The sequence below is a fragment of the Micrasema longulum genome, unplaced genomic scaffold (assembly GCF_059751315.1).
Source record: "Micrasema longulum isolate JH-2025_06_02 unplaced genomic scaffold, ASM5975131v1 h1tg000251l, whole genome shotgun sequence".
In the NCBI taxonomy this organism is placed as follows: domain Eukaryota; kingdom Metazoa; phylum Arthropoda; class Insecta; order Trichoptera; family Brachycentridae; genus Micrasema; species Micrasema longulum.
In genome coordinates this window covers 359,643-378,857 of record NW_028277456.1, presented here as the reverse complement: position 1 = coordinate 378,857, position 19,215 = coordinate 359,643, and the positions used below count along the sequence as shown (strand labels likewise).

The 19,215-nt window shown below is 32.0% G+C and overlaps 1 protein-coding gene across 1 annotated transcript; it reads left to right on the top strand.

Annotated features, from left to right (window-relative positions):
• Window positions 1–1,953: 1,953 nt before the first annotated feature.
• Maf1 (repressor of RNA polymerase III transcription Maf1) lies at window positions 1,954–12,921 on the top strand. The gene is made up of 4 exons (XM_088223779.1): window positions 1,954–2,733; window positions 5,154–5,274; window positions 8,392–8,669; window positions 9,796–12,921. The coding sequence occupies exons 1-4, from the start codon at window positions 2,504–2,506 to the stop codon at window positions 9,857–9,859; spliced, it is 693 nt and encodes a 230-aa protein (XP_088079905.1). The 5' UTR covers window positions 1,954–2,503; the 3' UTR covers window positions 9,860–12,921.
• Window positions 12,922–19,215: the final 6,294 nt, after the last annotated feature.

Sequence of the window (19,215 nt, the reverse complement as noted above, 5' to 3'; positions counted from 1 at the left end):
CCGAAATGTCAGCAATGTTTTTTTAAGGACATTAAATCTATTTAATCTTCATATTTGTTTGAAAATACCCAAGGTGAAACAATTGTCCAATTTTTTCGTTTTGTGTTTAGAATAATAAAAACGATTTTAAGCAGTTCTAAATTTCCTGCAACAGACAGGGAAACATTTTTGAGAAGGGAATATATATGGAAGTCCAGGCATTTACAGAGCTTATGACCTGTCGTTGGCTGGTTTAAGTAGTCACTTTACACACTGTGTAACATTTACCATTTTGCCTATGTTAAAACAACCATATTTCCTCAACTTTTCCATCTGTTGACTTTTGTGAAGCAAAAGAGCTGAAACCTTTTTATTTTGTGGATGAGATTCATCCGGCTGAATCAATAAATCACCTACTAGACAACGCCTGAAAACAATTATCAAATTTTCATACTCCTTTTTTACCAGTTAGCTAAGTATAATCAAATTTAAATCTGAATAACTCCCCAAGGAGGAAATCAAGCTTGTCTGCAAACATTTGGACAGACTCAAAACATTGTTGATTGTAAGCAGACTCAAATAAGTGTTGGATTTTAATATTAAAATCATAATATGAAATTCGACAAAATAAACAGAAAGTCAATAAATAATGGGGGACGAAAGTAAGAAGCATAGTTGTTATTTTTACCCTGATTACACTAGTAACTTTTTGTATCAGGTTTAAGTTGTTCTTTTTTCTTTTAATCACATTTTTTAGGTGTAGGTAGAGATAATAGAACGTATATCAATATACTGTAATATAAAACGAAAGATACAAAAAGGAAAACGGATAGAGGCTGACAGCGCCCGAGATGCTTCTATTTATGAAATTCTCCTTCTCTTACTTTCCATACATCAAGCTCTATTGCTGTATTGCCCATTCTGATTACTTTAACGGCTGGTCCTACAATGCCATTCACATCATGTACGGGTATTGCTTATCCACCGAAAATCATTTGTAACTCATCTGTGCCATCTAGTCTGGGCATAATTTCAACATAAACAAGCAAGCAGTTCCATTTACTTCTTCAATTACTTCACAAAGTTCAACACATCTTCCACTTATTATGTGAAAAAAGTATTCAGAGCAAGCCAAGTAAAGGAAAATAGTTTCTTCCTATGATATTAAAACCAAACCAAAAGTGGCACCAAAACAATGGAACAGGAAGAATATGGAAAAAATTGTCAATAATTAAATACATCCAAAATTATAAATAAAAATTCAGGATGAAGATGTGAGAAAACGGAAAGTCACATCAGATTAAAGATTTGTGCTGAATGACGAACAGAATATTTACCCAAAAAAGTTGCTTCTAAAAAGTATGAAACGAAAATCACAAAGATGAAAGTAAAGAAGACGAAGAATATTACTGTTTGATTTTTGCTGAGCCATCTTCAAACACTAAGACAAATGAAAAGTGGATGAAGTTTCTAGAGCGCTTATACTGTGGTCTCGCGTAGCTTGCACTAATAATGAACTAAGCTATGTTTGTCGAATATTTTTTTCATACAGTTCCTATATTTGGCGCCATTGTTTATTTAATTTATTTTTGTACTTACTATATCAGTATCAACTTTTAGTATTATTTAGTTTTTTTTTACCGTGTTACAATTATCACATGCCTTGTTACAACCATACCGACCCCAAGGAATGGTTGTATCAGATGCCGTCATTTGCTTTTTTTTTTTTTAAACCGTATAGTTTTTAAAAATCATACATACAGCAGAATAACTAAGAAACATGGGTTTCAAGAAAAAACAATGGCTGTCATAGCTGTAAGTGAACGAAAGATATGAACACAACATTGAAAATTGTTACTTTCATCCTTGGTCTCCCCTATTATATTCACGAACATTTATGGCTAAATATTGTTGGCTTAATGGGGTAGATACTATATTTTTTCTCGTAAAGTGGTAACATTGCAAAATGTAAATAAAAATATAAAATATGTCTGCCGTTGTTAGTGGGTAGCTGTAAATTTTGTGAAGGGAAATTTGTTCAATATTTATACAATTCGGTTGATACATTCTGTGTTGATTGTGCAAAGTGATTTTTCCTTCTCAGCCATGTATTATTTCATAGACTCTGAACACTAACCAGTTGTTGTTCATCGATAAATTAGTTTTTCAACTTGGACTCGCCCTTGAAACAAAGCCAATCTTTGGTCTATTTATAAATACCTTAAACAGAACTTTTCAAAACACTTTCTCTAGCTGTTGTGATGTTATCGAATCCTTTATATGTTGATAATATACGCAAAATATCTCTTTACCCTAGTGCTAACCTGATACATTCGAAACGAAAAGGTATATTCATACACCCTACAACAATGTTCAGAAACTTTCAAGTGGGAAATACAACGCTCAGAACACAACGAAGTTGTCATTTAAGAGTTAAATTTTAACTTGTTTCGAGTGTTTATTATAATTGTTATTTGTTACCGTGTAAACCTTATCCGCATCGCTTTTCGCTCAATCGCTTATAATGAAGCTTTTGGAAAGCAGTCGATTCGAGGCTATCAACAGTGCTCTGTCGATCCAGACCGGGGACAGTGCCATATCGGGCAGGATCGAGAGTTACAGCTGCAAGATGGCCGGCGGGGACAAGGCTCTGTACAAGAGGTTTACCTCGGAGGGTGGCACTCCCCACGACTTGCAGGCTTTGTCTCCCCCGCAGACCGGTCTCGGTGTGTCTCCCGGCTGTGGCTCTTACAGGTGAGTTACAATACTAATAATGATTCCACTAGACTTTGAAACGATTAAAGTATTCTTGTTGTGCAATGTAAACGATGCACCCTTATTATTTGTCTTTAATAAATTACAGAAGCTCTTACCTCCCCATTACTTCCTATTGCTCCATTCCTTTCCCCCCTAATCTAGTTCCACCTCCCTATATCATGTATACTTTTCTATATATGATTAAACAGTAATATTTACCCATTAGCAATACATTTACAACTGTCGATTGGTTGGAAGAAATTGCTTCTTATCAAAAAGCATGTTATTTTAATAATACAGTCGAACTTGGTTATAACGATCATGGAAATAGCGAGATCTCAGATGTAATGAGGAAGCATCGTTTTTCTCCATACATTTATTCACTGTTATAACAAGCTACTTGTCGGACGTACCGAACGAAAATACTGTCAACATTCGAGGAAAAACTTTTCAATCCTTTAAAAACATAATTTTTGAAATAAGAACCTAAGTAATAAAATCTAACCGCAGCTAACTAAGGAGCAGTGCCGCTGGACGTCGGATTACGTTTATGACACTATGGAAGTGTCTTAGTACCTCCATGCAAACTCCTGACGTCACTGCGACCTGTGAAGATCTATTGTTACGGGTAAGCCTGGCTACTGTGTGGAAGGCGAGAGTTTACGTTTTGTTAAATTTCCCCCTCCAAGCCCAGATCTGTAAAGTATCGGGCTATTAGGTAAGGGGCGAGCTCTTTAACATATTCAGGTTTAACCAGCGGTCCCCCGAGGATGAAGCTCCTTTTATGATGTAAAGCATCACATTCACATATAATGTGCATAGGTGTTTCCTCATCTGCACTGCAGAACCTATATCTAGAAGTTTTGGAAAGGTTCATTCTAGCAAGGTGTTTTTTCAATCTGCAGTGCCCTGTAAGGGCTCTAGTGATAAACCTCACTAGATTTCGGCTAAGCTTTATTAGGTCAAAAGCAAAACTTTGCGAGTACCCTTTTTATCAGCTCCTTCGCTTGGTGCTGACCAGGTACTTTTTGCCAGAGCACACTCTGCTTCCTGGCACATGACCTAAGCTCATTATGAAGAGCACGTTTAGGAAACCAACAGTAGGGTTCAGGGCCTATTGGGACTGTCTCAGCTCTAGTCTTGCCAGTTCATCAGCTGCCTCGTTACTGTCGATGTTTGAGTGTACCGGTACCCAAATTAATGTTATACTGTTACACTCACCAACGCAATTTAGCGCCCATAGGCACTCCGGGGTCAATTTAGAATTGATCTCGACAGAGTTTAGTGCTTTTAGAGCAGCCTGACTGTCTGAGAGAATATAAATTCGTTTGTTTTTGTATTATCTGTGCAAATTTTCATGTGTGCGGGCATACATGGTATAGAGTTCCATTTGGAAGACAGTGGGTTAGAGCCCTGGCTAATAGAGAACCTTTTTGCGGGTCTAAATCCGTGTATCCCAGCACCTGCTTGTCCACCTTTCTTGGAGCCATCGGTGTACCACACAATGTGTCCTTCCCTGTAGGCTAGGGGGCTGGCCTACAACATTAAAAAAGTATCAAACTTATGATTGAAATTTCGTGTAAAAATTCAAGCTTTGCGAACTCAGTAATTACCGGCTCAGCATTACATTACAATAATTGACAACTTCTTTTGTAGTTTATGGAATGTCACCCTTGTTTCGGAGGTTTTTGCAATGTTTTACAGTTTTCTCAATGTTCTCTTCAAAGAAATTTAGAAACTGTTCTGTTTGTAAATTAATGTAAGCATTCATTTTAATTTTTCAAAGCAGTTTTTCTTTTTTTAATTTTCCGTACGTATAATATGTATATTTATTTGTTTACTTAGTAGCAATATGACTACTTATAAATATAAATAAGTGATTAAGTAAAAATATTAAGAAAGATATTTGGTGCTGTCAACCAAAACGGAGTGTGGAGGAGACGGTTTAATCATGAATTAGAGGCACTGTATGGCGAACCCAACATTGCACAATTCATAAAAATAAGAAGATTACAATGGTTGGGCCATGTGCGCAGAATGAATGATAATCGCACCCCAAAAAAGATTCTTTATACCACTCCGGGAGGCAGACAAAGCAGAGGAAGACCAAAATTAACAAAATTGGCCTGACGAAGTGGAGAAGAGCCGCAGGGTGCAGGGAGGAATGGAGACAGATTCTGGAGGAGGCCAGTGCCCACAACGGGCTGTAGGCGCCACTGATGATGATAATGAGTAATAATATGCAATGGCAATTGGACTTACAAAAACCTTTCTCTGTTATAACGAGTAATGCTTATAACAAGCAAATTCAGTCGGTTCTGTCTTCCTCATAATAACCAAGTTCTACTGTATTACATGTTTTACAAGAAGATTTTAAGCGAAGCAATAACATATTATAATTAAATATTTATTTTCAGTCGAAGTCTGTCTGGGGATGAAGAAGGAATGCTTTGTGATACAATCTCCAGGAAAACCCTTTTCTATTTGATTGCCACACTAAACTCCGCATTTCACGATTATGATTTCTCCAATGCAAAGGTGGTTATATATTTTACAAAACTTTCAAATACAGTTGTTACATCCACTTCATTGAATTATTGTCAGTTTAAGAAACACATTGCCATGCTCAATTTATAACTATGTCATTTATATTGACTTAGATATCCGAGGTTTAATTTTCTAATATTTTGTAACTTATGCCTTTTTACAACATAAGCTAAAACAACATAAGCTGAAACAAAATTTTATATATTTTAAAAAAATGTTTTTCACCATAGCATCTATCTCTGCCATTTGAATGAAGAAATTTTTCACAAAAAGGAGATAAAACACATTTCGAAGATGTGTATTCTTTGGAATACAGCGTAAGTCAGTAGGTGGTCAGTAGTACAGTAGTCCTTTCCTTTAATGATAATACATGATAAAGGTTTCAGCTCTTTTACTTCACAAAAGTCAACAGATGGAAAAGTTGAGGAAATTTAAATGTAAAAACATAGGCAGAATGGTGAATGTTACACAGTGTGTAAAGTGGCCACTTAAACCAGCCAATGACAGGTCATAAGCCCTGTAAATGCCTAGATTCCCATATTCCCCTTCTCTAAAATGTATTCCCTCTTTGTTGCAACAAATTTAAATACAGTGGTCCTTTGTTCAAATAAAACACAAAAATCATGTATACTTTAAAAACACTAAAATCGTCTATACTTTAAAAACAAAACATTTTGTTTAAAAAACCACTAAAGTTTCATACGAAATTACTGATCTATGAAGTTTTTATTATAAAGTAAAGATATCATTTAGTGACTTTGGTTGTATTCAAATTAAGGCGACAATATGTTTTAAAACAAAGAATTTAACTCCTTAGTGGATTTTTAAATCTAGGTAATATCCTGATAATTAAACTTTTATGCCAACATAAAATAATTTCTCAGTATATAAAATTATATATATATAATTGTCTTCAGTGCTGTTAATCCTTACTGAAAAATATAAGTACAGTAGGTGCTCTCTTAACCGGCGCTACTTTAACCGGCCTCTTCTAGGAATGCCTCACGCCCAAAATACACGCAGACAAGTAGCAACTTGAACGTCTGGCGGCGCCGCGACTGTGAGTCAGTCACTTTGCGTCTGCTCTGTGATTAGCATCGCAAATTTTGCAGTGGCGTTTAAATGTTCTAAAGTGTTTTTTTAAAAAGAAAATGAGTGGAGTTAGAGGAAGCGTGTTGTAGTGTCAATGGACCAGAAGTTACAAGCCATCGAGCGACTTGAAAAGGGTGAATTGATACAACAAATTAGTGAAGAAAAAATGTTGGAAAGAGTACGGTTAAAGACTGGCGCCAAAACAAAAAAGCCATTTAAGATTTTTGCACACAGATCGAGTCTGAAAAATCTTTGTCTGTTAGGCGAACATCAAGGAAACCGCTTAATGAACAGGTAGACAATGCGTTGTGGCTTTGGTTCATGCAAGAGCGGCGTAAAGGAACGCCGATACCACCACTACCATTTGGTCCAATTTTAAAAGAAAAAGCTGTGATCCTACATGAGAATTTAAATAGTGGGGGCCAGTTCGTAGCCAGTGACGGGTGGCTATATCACTGAAAAAAACGTGACAGTATTCATTTTCTAAGGGTGTGCGGTGAAAAACTCTCATCTAACCCACAAACAGCAGATGAATGGAAAATCAAGCTCGAGGATTTGATTGAAAGAGACAGTTTGGTGCCGGAACAGGTCTACAATATGGACGACCGGACTTAATTTTAAATGGTTGCCAACAAAAACATTTGCTTGCAGCAATGAGAAGTCAGCCACTGGGTTGAAAGTGAACAAGGAAAGGTTGACGGTAGCGGTTTTTTCTAATGCACCAGGAACCCACAAACTTCCCCTTCTCGTCATAGGGAAGCCAAAAAAACCTCAGGCCTTCAAAAACGTACATGTGTCATTACTTCCGGTATGTTACAAGAATCAACGTTCAGCATGGATGGATGCAAATATGTTCAAAGACTGGTTCAAAGAAGAATTTGTTCCTAAGGTGGCGAAGCATTTGAAAAGCCTGAATCTACCAGTTAAGGCGGTTTTGGTGATAATGCGCCAACCCATCCTGAAGGCATTGAGTGTGAAGATCCTGGAACCTGAAATAAAGTGTTTTTTTCTCCCACCACATGTGACAAGTATCATTCAACCGATGGACCAAGGGGTAATAGTGTACCAAGGGGTAGGGAGTGTCTTAAGAGATGCTACAGGAAAAAACTGCTTTCTGAAATCTTAGCCAAAATGGAGTTTGATGGAAAAAGCGTGATTGATGCTTTGAAAACAATTAACATAAAGGATGTAATTTTGATGGTTGCAGCATTCAGGTGCAGGTTGACGCTTCCTTGGAAAATGATGAACAAACAAACACAGAACCTGAACCAGATGACGATGCAACTTTGCTAAAAGACTTACAACAACTTCCCGAAATGAGAGATTTTTAACATCAAAATGTTCAGGAATGGGTTCTTAAAGGTGATGTCCCTCTTGAAAATGAAATGTTGAATGATGACGAGATAGTTCAGACTGTTATCAACTCACTAGAGGAAAAGGAAGTCGACTGTGAGGAGTATGAAGAAGACAATACATTAGCCACGACAAAGGAAAAGAGGCTCTAGGGGTGGCGGCGATGTATATTCAGCAGCAGAAGGATTTTACTGCAGTAGATGTAACATTCATAAAAAAATGGCGTGACTACGCTTTTAAAAAGTCGATTCAACACAAGAAGCAGCAAAAAATAACAGAATTTTTTAATCCATTGCAGGCCTACATTAAAAAAAAAAAAATGGAGTGATGTGTGGCTTTTTCCTGTACAAATTTTTACAGTTTGTGAAATGTTAGTTTTTAATGTGTGAGTTTCTAATACAGAAAAAAGTTCTGTTTTCTTAGTGTTTTGAAAAAATTGTGTTTTTTTCTTCCTTGCGAAAGTGCTTTTTTTTAATGTGTTCTCTTTAACCGGCTTTTTCGTTATCCGGCCCTGGGTTGGTACCGTCAAGGCCGGTTAAGAGAGCGTCTACTGTATGCATAAAATACTGTTCCCTTGAAAATAAATCTATTACCATTATAATGTGCCAGGATTTTGCTGGTAGAAATTAGGGAATGAATAAGAAATATTATATTATTTTTCAGAGCCATGAATTCAGCAAAGAGCCGTCTCTGCAGTGGGTGATGCAGCAGGTGGATGCCAACCTGAGTGCCGTGGCCGGGGAGCAGTACCGGGGCCTGCGGGGGGCCCTGTGGGCGGCGGTGGATGATGAGATTGCCATGCAGGACTGTGATATCTACAGCTACAATCCCGACCTTGCCTCGGACCCCTTTGGGGAACCCGGATGCTTGTGGTCATTCAACTACTTCCTATATAACAGGAAATTAAAGCGGATTGTATTTTTCACTTGTCGCGCTATTAAGTGAGTATATTTGAAATTTTGAGTTTTATCCAGATTTATATATGTAGAAGGGAAACTGGCAGAGAAAGGATAAAGGAAAGTAGATAAATGTGTAGGAAAATGATGTATGACACGGTTACCAAATTTGTAATAAATTAAATTGATAATATTAAAAGAGGATTGCTAAGATGGTTTCGTTATATGGAACAAATGGATGATGAAATTATGGTAAAACAGATATATATATATAACATTATCATCATCACTTTCTTTCCACACAGGGCACTGCATCAGTACAACAATCACAGTGTATCATTTTTTGTTACATGAAGGTAAGATGATCAGACATACACTTCAGGTGCCAGTCCAGGTACTATAAAATATTCCAGTGTAAAAACACAATTTTCAATATTTCATGTCAGCCATGTCGGAAATCGAACCCGAGACCTCTCGCATGGAAGGCAAACGTGCTGATCATTACACTACGAGACGGACAAACATTTTTGCATTGCTAAAATAATTAATAATTCATGCATAATATATGGTGATAGTGAATGATAATGTAAGATGAGAATGGTAAAGAAGAATTTGGCATGATCAGATAAACCAAAATCTCAAATCTAGTCATTAAAAACTGACACATCAAATGGCATATATGACAAGATGTATACTAGTTGAAATACGTAAGATGTGCCTAGTACATCATGGAAATTATATGGAAAAAAAACTTATTTGATCAGTCTGTTTTTTGGTTGGCTGGAAGATATTACTTTTAGCAAGCCCGCCAAAGTGCATATATTTTTGCAATTGAAGTTTTTATTTTGCTTACTATCCTTTCTGCCTATCTCTAGGGGAAATATTGAGGTGAAAGTAGCAGTTGTAAGTTTTATAAATTAGTTAGTAATTGTTTTTGTTCACCTTTTTATCCCAACATTTACACTAACAGCTGTTAAAACTGATATTGTTGTGCATTACCTCTTCCCGAAACTCTGTACTTGATTCCGAATTCTTGTATAAATAGATACTCTTTATAGAAATGGTCTTTGTTATCCTATATAATTTTTAAAAACAGATATGTTGTACTGTTCTAGTTTTCTGTAATGTTTTTTTCCCCAAAAATTTATTAATCTATTAATATTTTTTTCAGTCCGATCTATGCGGCAGATTCTGGTGTGGACTTTGCTATGGATGAAGACGATGATATATATTAGATTATATTGAATGTTCAACAATCTAGTGCTTTGTATGATTTTATTTTCATAAATTCATCTGTATTTAGTTGAGCTGTTAATATTAATTGGCTCCTGAGCAAAGTCAGTTTTACTAACAATATCTAGAACTTGCTACACTCTGACACTCGTACTGATGTAATAATTTTATATTTATAAAATACTGTCTTTAATATTATTTTAGTGCATAGTGCTGTTGATCCGATTGACAATATTGTAATTTGCGGTAATTTGTTTTAGCAATTACTTTATTGAGTCTGTATTATAGATAATAAGCAGCTGTATTCACAAAACATACATCTTGGAGAGTTTAAGTAAATAAATGTTTCGTAAAGTGGTTTTATAAATAGGGTATTTAGAAACGACACTACTTCAAACTGCTGCTGATTTAGCGTATCTTATATAATCCTCCACAAAAGTTGCACCGAATTCACCCTAAGCTATAAGATTTATAATAATTTTGTTTGATTAAGTTGCGATTTTGAAATGAATACTATTGGTGCTTATATTTTTCTTGAAAAGTATCCCTAGTACATTCAAAATAAGAATAGGAGTAACACTAATTTGTTTCATGAAAGTCTTCTCAATCTTATGCCAGTTTGGCATATTCGGAACAGAAAATTATTCCGTCAAACTGATGTAAAAGTAAATTTTGCTTTTGCTGATCTTTGTTGAAGTCAAAGATCCATAAAATATAAGTGTATTTGTGCACAAAATGGTACTCTCTGTTGGATTCTGAGCTGTAATTTTTTATTTTTAATTTTAAAAACTTCAAAAATAGAATATTTTTAAATCTAAAACTTAAATTACCTTGTCCATATCGCCATAATTAACTTAAAGTAAAATTTACCTAAGTTACTTCATTTTGCTTCACGGCGACAACATAAACCCAAATTTATATTTTGGATGCTCATAAAAAACTTATTTTCAGAAAAAATAGGACTATTACCTCGTTATATATAATATCAAGTTTAAAATTAATGCTAATATGCCCCCCCTTTGCTTGGTTTGTTTATTGAAACAAACAATAATACTTTTCACCTCAATGTACAAATATTATGAAAAACATATTGTCTTTTGCACAATTGTTTTTCAACACATTTTATTTTTTGACACAAGCCTAAAAAGTTGACAAACTCATTTTTAGGTATGTAACTTTTTAAAGGAGTTCTTTATATTCTTTGTGTTTTATGAGTTTGAATTTTAACTAATAAGTTTCACTGCATAGTTATGCGAATGAAAATGTCTTCTTGTTGTGAGGTGTTTAATAATTAACACAATTTTCTAAACTGGATAGTACCGTTTGTACTTTTAGCTTTTTAAAATAATTATCCACTAACGGAATATTCTAAAATTCACATGAAATTTGTTGATTTCGGGTAAGTATTCATTTAAGTACGTAAATTGAAAATATGTACTTAAATTTCATAATTATTGATAATAATACATAGATAGTTGTTCATGGTAATATTTTCAGATCTGTGATTTTATGTTGTTACTATAAACAAGATTTATAGTAGACTTTATATAAAATATATTATATTTGTGTAAAACTAACACCTCTATTATATTATGTATGGCTAGAAAAAAGTATATATAGTTCAGATAATATGGAATTGGCCTTTTAAAAATATACCATATGCCTTCAAAATATATAGGCATTTGTGCGAATTTCCAGATATAATTACTTATTCAAATGTGTACCTAGTTAATTATAGGATATGTATATTGATTGATGTTATTTCATTAATTATTAATACATATTTTATTTTTCATTACATTGCGGCATTAAATATTTTCCTTTGTGATTTGCATACTTTTTGTAAAATTCAATTCAACCTTAAATAATGATAAATCAAAAGAAAAATGTAGCTTCTTGTAACAAAGTGATAACTTCTTCCCCTACCTTAATTTACCCACATCTAATTAATGACAAATCATCAGTCATACTAGATAACCACATGAGGTCAATGTAAATTATTAAGGTTTCAGCTCTCTTAACTTCACAAATATTAACAGTTGGAAGAATAGAAGAAATTTGGATGCTCAAACATAGGCAGGATGGTGAATGTTACACGTTGTGTTTGTGGCACCAAAGTGGCCGCTTAAACCAGCCAATGACAGGTCATAAGCCCTGTAAATGCCTAGACATCCATGTTCCCTTCGTATATTGTCGTATTATAGACTCGTGTAACAAAACCTAATTTCCAATTCATAATAGATGGATCTTTAAACTATTGATTTAACAAAACAATAAAGACATGTTCTTGTTCGGGACGAAGTTGTTAAAGTTTAATTAAAATTTGGGTTAATATTTCATGAGCTGTTAATGTTATTTTGATACCTTAATGTTGTAGAATGTTGCCACTCTCAAATAATATTTTTATAGTACCTACAGTTTATGCGCTTGTTCTCATAATGATATCGAGTAGTTAGTTGAATCTTAGAATTCCATCTCATTTTTTTTCAAGAAATATGTATGCGATAGGTATGCATTTAAATACTAATTTATTAAACTATTGCACAGTATACTGAGGTACTTTAAAAATAATTTTAATTTAAGATACAAACAGGACTAGGTAAATATATTTTTTTATAGGTTCTTATAAAAACAAACAAATTTAAAAGTAATAAAATACTGCAAGTATTTAAAAAAAAATATTCTTAAATATTTATATCTAAAGTGACCTATGAATGAATGGTTGAGCTTTATATTTTATTTCACTTGAACACAAACCCCTACACGTGTCTCCTAACCGATTCCCAGTAAGTATGGCAATTGTGTTGTTTAATGCCAAAATGAATGTTCGTTGCTGTTTTTGAAATTTCATAAGTACACATTTTTTTTCAAAAATAATATGCGTTTATATAAATAAGAAAATATTTTTTGTGTAAATATATTTAAATATTACTATAACATTGGTAATAATATGTAGATCCAGAAAAGCTTCATGTATGTAATTGATCAAAGTACAAATACAATGAAGAAATGGTTAAATTTGAATGTGGTATAGAAAATAAAATATTATGAATAAATAAATAAATGTGTTTTTATTTTGACTCCATATTTCACTGTATTGTTAGTTTTTATGAAAATGCAAACTAATTAAAATTACTGTAAGGAAAGTTCTATATTTATTTTTTATAATTATGTGGAATTCCATTTTTAGCGGGGTTTTATTCAAGAGGTTTAATTTTAGAATCTATATTTTGTTATAATTTAATTTACTTTAGAATTGGGTTATTTTTCTTTTTTAAATTTAAATTTATGTACATTAATATAATATCAACAGAGATGTAGAACCTTTTAGAGAAGGGACCAGGGAAGTCCAGCACTTTTCTACAAAAATTTGGACATTGTTTCATCACAAATATTGTTCTAAGTTTCGGTTTCAAACTACCACACCTTTCTCAATCAAATCAAACCAAGGACATACATTCCGCTTCCTCTGCGGTTATTCGATAGCATGATATCCACATTCAAGCATTTAGTGCGATTGATGTTGCCATGGCATAATATAAGCACATGACAAGATTTAAAAATATGAGGTATACAGCTTGATGTTTAGCAATGATCCAATTAATGTTGTTTTTGAGGAAGTTCCAGGCAACATAATATAAGCACATGACAAGATTTAAAAATATGAGGTATACAGCTTGATGTTTAGCAATGATCCAATTAATGTTGTTTTTGAGGAAGTTCCAGGCAACATAATATAAGCACATGACAAGATTTAAAAATATGAGGTATACAGCTTGATGTTTAGCAATGATCCAATTAATGTTGTTTTTGAGGAAGTTCCATGCAACATAGAGAGACCAGATTAGATTTAGTTATTAGTAAGTTTTTGCTGTTTAAAAAGTAAATATATTTTTGAAAACGTAGCGTGTGTATAAGGTATAGGTAAAATTTAATAGGCTGGTCCTTTGCTGATAATGGTTCTTCATTACTTAAACAGATGTCGAACAAATAGGTTTCTGTATCTGACATCTGTTGAAGTCAGTTGACTTCTGTTCACAATACATAACTTGTAGTAATAAGTGAATATGCACTGAATTATTGGGTTTCCGTTCGCTAAAATGCGATTCACCTCGATAGGTGCAATCACTTCAGTGTGGATTTGTATACCAAACTTTCTTTAAATAAGTAATCTGAATGGTTTCGGAACACATGTTTCTTTATCAAGGCATTATTTGAAATAACATAAACGAACACTGAAACTAAAACAAAGTTTGAATATTAATAATTTCAAAGAAAACATATGCAGTATTAAGTGTTTTTATTTATATTGTGTATGTTTTCATTCGAGTTGGATAAAAGGGAAATAAAAAATAATTAGTTTAGAGAAATTTTATTCTCTGTGCAATTTTTTTTAAAGAATATTTACAAAAGTTGATTAACTATTACATAATATTTACAATGCTATATTTACAACTTGGCATGTATGTATAATTATTGATACTCTTAATGTAATAAAAATAAAAACAAATTATAAATCTTAACCTATTGACTCTATTAGAAATTTCTCATAGAAACATTATAAATATATATAAAAAAATCAACACTTACATTTTAAAGAAGATACATCAAAACAATTATTATCAGTAATGATAATCTATTAAATCATATATGTACTTAATAAAATATTGTAGGAAATATTGTGTTTTGGAATTTTATTAATGAGTATTAATAGCGGGATAGTCTTTTAGACTTGATGCGGTATCACTTACAAAGTTTACTTCGAACTGCTGCTAAAATTTCCATTACAGGGGAAATCATTCAGAAAATAATAGTTTCTTTTTAAATATTGTATCGTGGGTTCTATTGATGCGAAAATAATAAGTATTTTTTAGGTCATTGTTTTTCTATTCAAACAATTTAACAAAATAGTAAAAATATAAGTGTATTTCCAAATTTACATTTTAAAGACTTGAAATTATTTTTAATCCTTACTAGTATTTTAAGTTGATTCTCTTTATTGCAAGAGCCTTAACCTTCCATAGATTATGGATTTTTTTAGCACAATAATTTAACACATAAGGATATTTTAATGGGTTATAAAATAAATTAATATGTATTCTGTTTGATATGATGACTTGTGACAAATTTAGAGTTTTGTTAAAAGGAATAGTTTGTAGTCAGTACATAGTAATATACCATGTGGTGGTGGTTTAAAGTTAAGATCAAAAAATTGTTTTATCACTGATTTTCATAGTTTAACAACAATCTAAATTGACAGATTTCACTAGAGTACTTGAATATTTATAAATTAATTTCCCCTTTACATATTGTAAAACAGGTTTCAATCTTTAAAGTGACTAATTTGATTTAAAATCCTTTAGACAAATATATCTGTAAAAAAGTTCTCTGCAATTAGACAATAATTGGGTTCATCAAGCTAAGTAGATACAAAACTATAATAAGATTATATACAGTTAGTCCTCTACTTATGTGATTTTGACTTAATTCGTACTTACACGATATTTAGGAAAACGAAGTTTCGATGGAAATCGAGGAACTGAGAAGGAAGAACAGAAAGAATACGAATAATCGAACCAATTTGAAACCAAGAAGATGGCTGAATATATGAATATTCTTAAATATGATTGAAAATGGATTAGCTGGCTTCGAGACTCAAAAACAATTAGCGAAAGTTTCAAAATCAGTGAATGATGCTATTGCGTGCTATGCCATCATTTACGAAGAAAAAAAGGCTACAAGGCAAACAACACTGGACCAGTAATTTAATAAGTAGTTTGTACTTAAATGTAACTAGGTTTGTACACAGAAATGATTATGTACGTATCTAAATAAATTATAACTTTTAAAAATATATTTTTTTTCAAATAAAAAAGAAATATTATCGTTCTTATAATTTACCCAAATGTTTCAATTTTGGTGACCATTTTTAACGAGTTGTAAATAACTCACTAATAGAAAATGGAAATCAAGTTGGGGTAGAGTGGGGGTTCGAACCTCGGACCTCTGATCCGTAAGTCCGCAACACTAGCCACGGGACCACAACCCGATTCTTAATGTTTTATAAAATATACGCATATAGATCTATTCTGTTTTCACATATGTACTATATATCCTTTGAAACTGGCACATATTATTACATATGTCAAAAAATTCTCAAATATAAATGTTTTTTGACTTCCATGAACTAATTAATCACGTGAGTTGAGGACCTACTGTATATATATATTATGTATGAGTACATATTACAAGGTTTTTCTGTAATTTATATAACTTAATGCCTAAAGCACATACGGCTTTTGCAAAAATGTGTTCAATATCTCGGATGAACATATTAAGTTCTCCAAAACAAAATGGCTTTTGTTGCAAAACAAGATGGCTATTTAGGAGGGATATTCTAAATTGGATTCTGTCTAGGGGATATTGCGAGATACTGCTGCGAGACATTGCATAAATGTGTATATTTTAAATCATAATATGGTGTACATATAGTGCTGCGTGTTGTTTCAGATAGTGATATAGAATTATTATTTGTTATAATTTTTTTTCGTATTTTTTAATTTGTATGTTTCCACTTTCCATTATGTTGTATCCCAACTCGACACGAGGCTCTTGGTCCCATGAAGTTTGGGATGCGTAACTATTTTATCTAATATGTCTGTTGTGATGAATAAATAAATATATGTACATATTCCCAGTATTTCCAAATCAACAACTTAAAACTTGGGACTTTTATATATTTTTATGTGTTTTTATTATTATTATTTAGAGTTTTGTGCTATTTGAGATCAACAACGAGACAGTTATGCATTATTTGTACACATATGTAGTTTGTGATTATTTATGTGAGTAATTTTGATTATTTTTACTATATTTTCAAATGGTTTCTCGTGAATTTTTTAGAAATTGAACAGAACTGAACTGATTTGTATATATATAATGTTTAAATAACCACACCTATCACATAAATATGAACTAAATTATACACTTTATGTAAGTTCAGCTAAGGAAATTGTATTAATTTACAGTACTTAACTTTTAAAAAGAAAAACTACGTTATATAAATAAAAATGTACATACCAAAATTATTTTGTCAAATTTTTAAATTACAGATATAATAGTGAAAAACCTCGTTTTATTAATGTTTTTTTAAACTTATAATGAGAAGATGAGGCAGATAAGTTTCTTTATTATCAAAAAAGGAAGTTCTGTCCTTCCAGAAGAATATTTTTTTATAATGTACGAATTTTATATTCCCAATCAAAATGTTTTCATATCCCATCACATATTAGGATATCGGAAGTATTTTAACTGTAGGAAGAATATTTGAACAGAAATATAAATACCTCAAAATCGACTCATCGATTATTACAAATACCCACAGATAAAGAGAACAGGCAACTAAAAAAATTGATGTTGAAAAATATTATACATAATTTGCATTTATATTTATAATATTTGTTTAATTTTATCATTGCATCGCATTGTCTATCTGTTTATAAAAAATATATAATAAACAGGCCTATTGTTTCTGCTAGGAAATTGGATGAAAAAATAATATTTTAGCTATTTGACTCAGATATTAAATTTTATCCCTATTTTTGGAAATAATCGTAAGTATTATTACATTTAAACAGCGTAACAAAATGGTATTAAATATATTTTTTATCCTGATCTTACTGTGTAAAAGATTTGGTACGGATGATTGTATAGAATACAAATTTTTCCCACTTAAAAAATTACAGAAATCACTTAACTAGCCATCATAACCCTAAAATCTAGGCACATATTTTTACTTTTGGTAGACATTGTTGGGTGATGAAAAATAGGAGTATTTTCTCATGTCGCACGTGTCAAACGCAACATTCATTCTCCAGAATTCTATGTAATTGCAAGTTTTAGAGATTTAAATAACATGACATTGGAACAAAATGAAAATATTAAAAATGGGCATATTTGTTTTACATCCTGTTTTAGGGCAAGACTGAAACTTCCATAGTAATCATTTAGAAAATCAGTTTTTATTTATTTTTTGATAAAAATGATAAAAAAAAGATTTAAAAAAATAAATTATACATATAGATAAGGTACACCTTAACTTCTGGCAGTTGGCTTATGTATTGTGTGTGTTGAAAATTGAGATAGGGTTCCCATTGGCAGAGTAAGACAGTTTTATAGTAATTTTTTGCTACAAATTTTTTCATTTTAAAAAAGGTTTTTTACTTCATAAAAATGAACAGATGGAAGAACTGAAGAAGTATGACCAATCATGTCAGTGTGTGTAAAGTGATCTCTTAAACCAAACAATGGCTACCATATTTCCTTCTCAAAGATTCATCATTGTTGAAATATCAGCAAAAAATTTTTTTCCCAATAAATGATTAAAAGGAACGTCTGAAAGTTTCGCTGTCGTGCCCTGAAACCGGGTCTACATGTACATATTATGTATATATTATTATAAAAATCTATATTTTGTGGTGCATAAAATGAATATGTAAATAAATTCACAAAAATATCACAACGCATTATTAAAATCTTGCTTGATTGGTCCATTTAAATCATAATATTAAACAACAATTGAACAAGAACTGAAACTATAGGATAATTTTGTACGTTCTCGATCGTTGTTCACCCAACGTGCACTTACATTTATGTGTTTCTTTCTTATTGCCGCACAGCAAGGGTTTCTTATTGCTGCACCGCATGTGCATTGCATTATTGCACACAAAATATGTCCATATAATATTGAATACAGTCTATTCGCCAGCATTGGTTTCATACACTAGCACAATTTCACAATATCTATTTCTAGTCACGTTACAATAGAACTAAATACGAAGACTAAGTGTAATGAAACATTCTCCCAATATACATTTTTTCTGGAATACGCACACAATAAATATTAAAATCAGCAGACATTGTTTGACAACGAGATCAAAGATTTATATATTTAAAAAAAGAAATGGTACAAATTGTAACCATTATATAAATATTTTTTACATACATTACGCATATTAAAAAAATAATTTTACCATAACTGAAATTATGAATCATTGATACGAAAAAATAAAACAATTCCATGTGTGGTGCATTTTTAAAACCTGAATTAATCTTGCAACCTTGACCTTAATCAACGATGATTTATTTATTAGAACTATGTATGTACTTATAAATAAATTGCAATTTATGAGGCACCATATTACATACTTGTACGAAGTAAATTATTATTCAATCTAACTGAACTGGTACAATTCAGGTAATTTTTTTTTAAAGATAAAGCATTTATTTTTCTATAAATATACATAAAAATTTGAGTGATTTATCATTTAACAAAAAAGTAGAAAAATTAGATTTCTCA

What these genes read in the sequence shown, in the direction of transcription:
- Maf1 (XM_088223779.1), top strand. Translation starts at nt 2,504, where the DNA reads ATGAAGCTTTTGGAAAGCAGTCGATTCGAGGCTATCAACAGTGCTCTG. An exon ending in CCCGGCTGTGGCTCTTACAG is followed by an intron (nt 2,734 to 5,153) that starts GTGAGTTACAAT and finishes ATTTATTTTCAG; the next exon opens with TCGAAGTCTGTCTGGGGATG. An exon ending in ATGATTTCTCCAATGCAAAG is followed by an intron (nt 5,275 to 8,391) that starts GTGGTTATATAT and finishes ATTATTTTTCAG; the next exon opens with AGCCATGAATTCAGCAAAGA.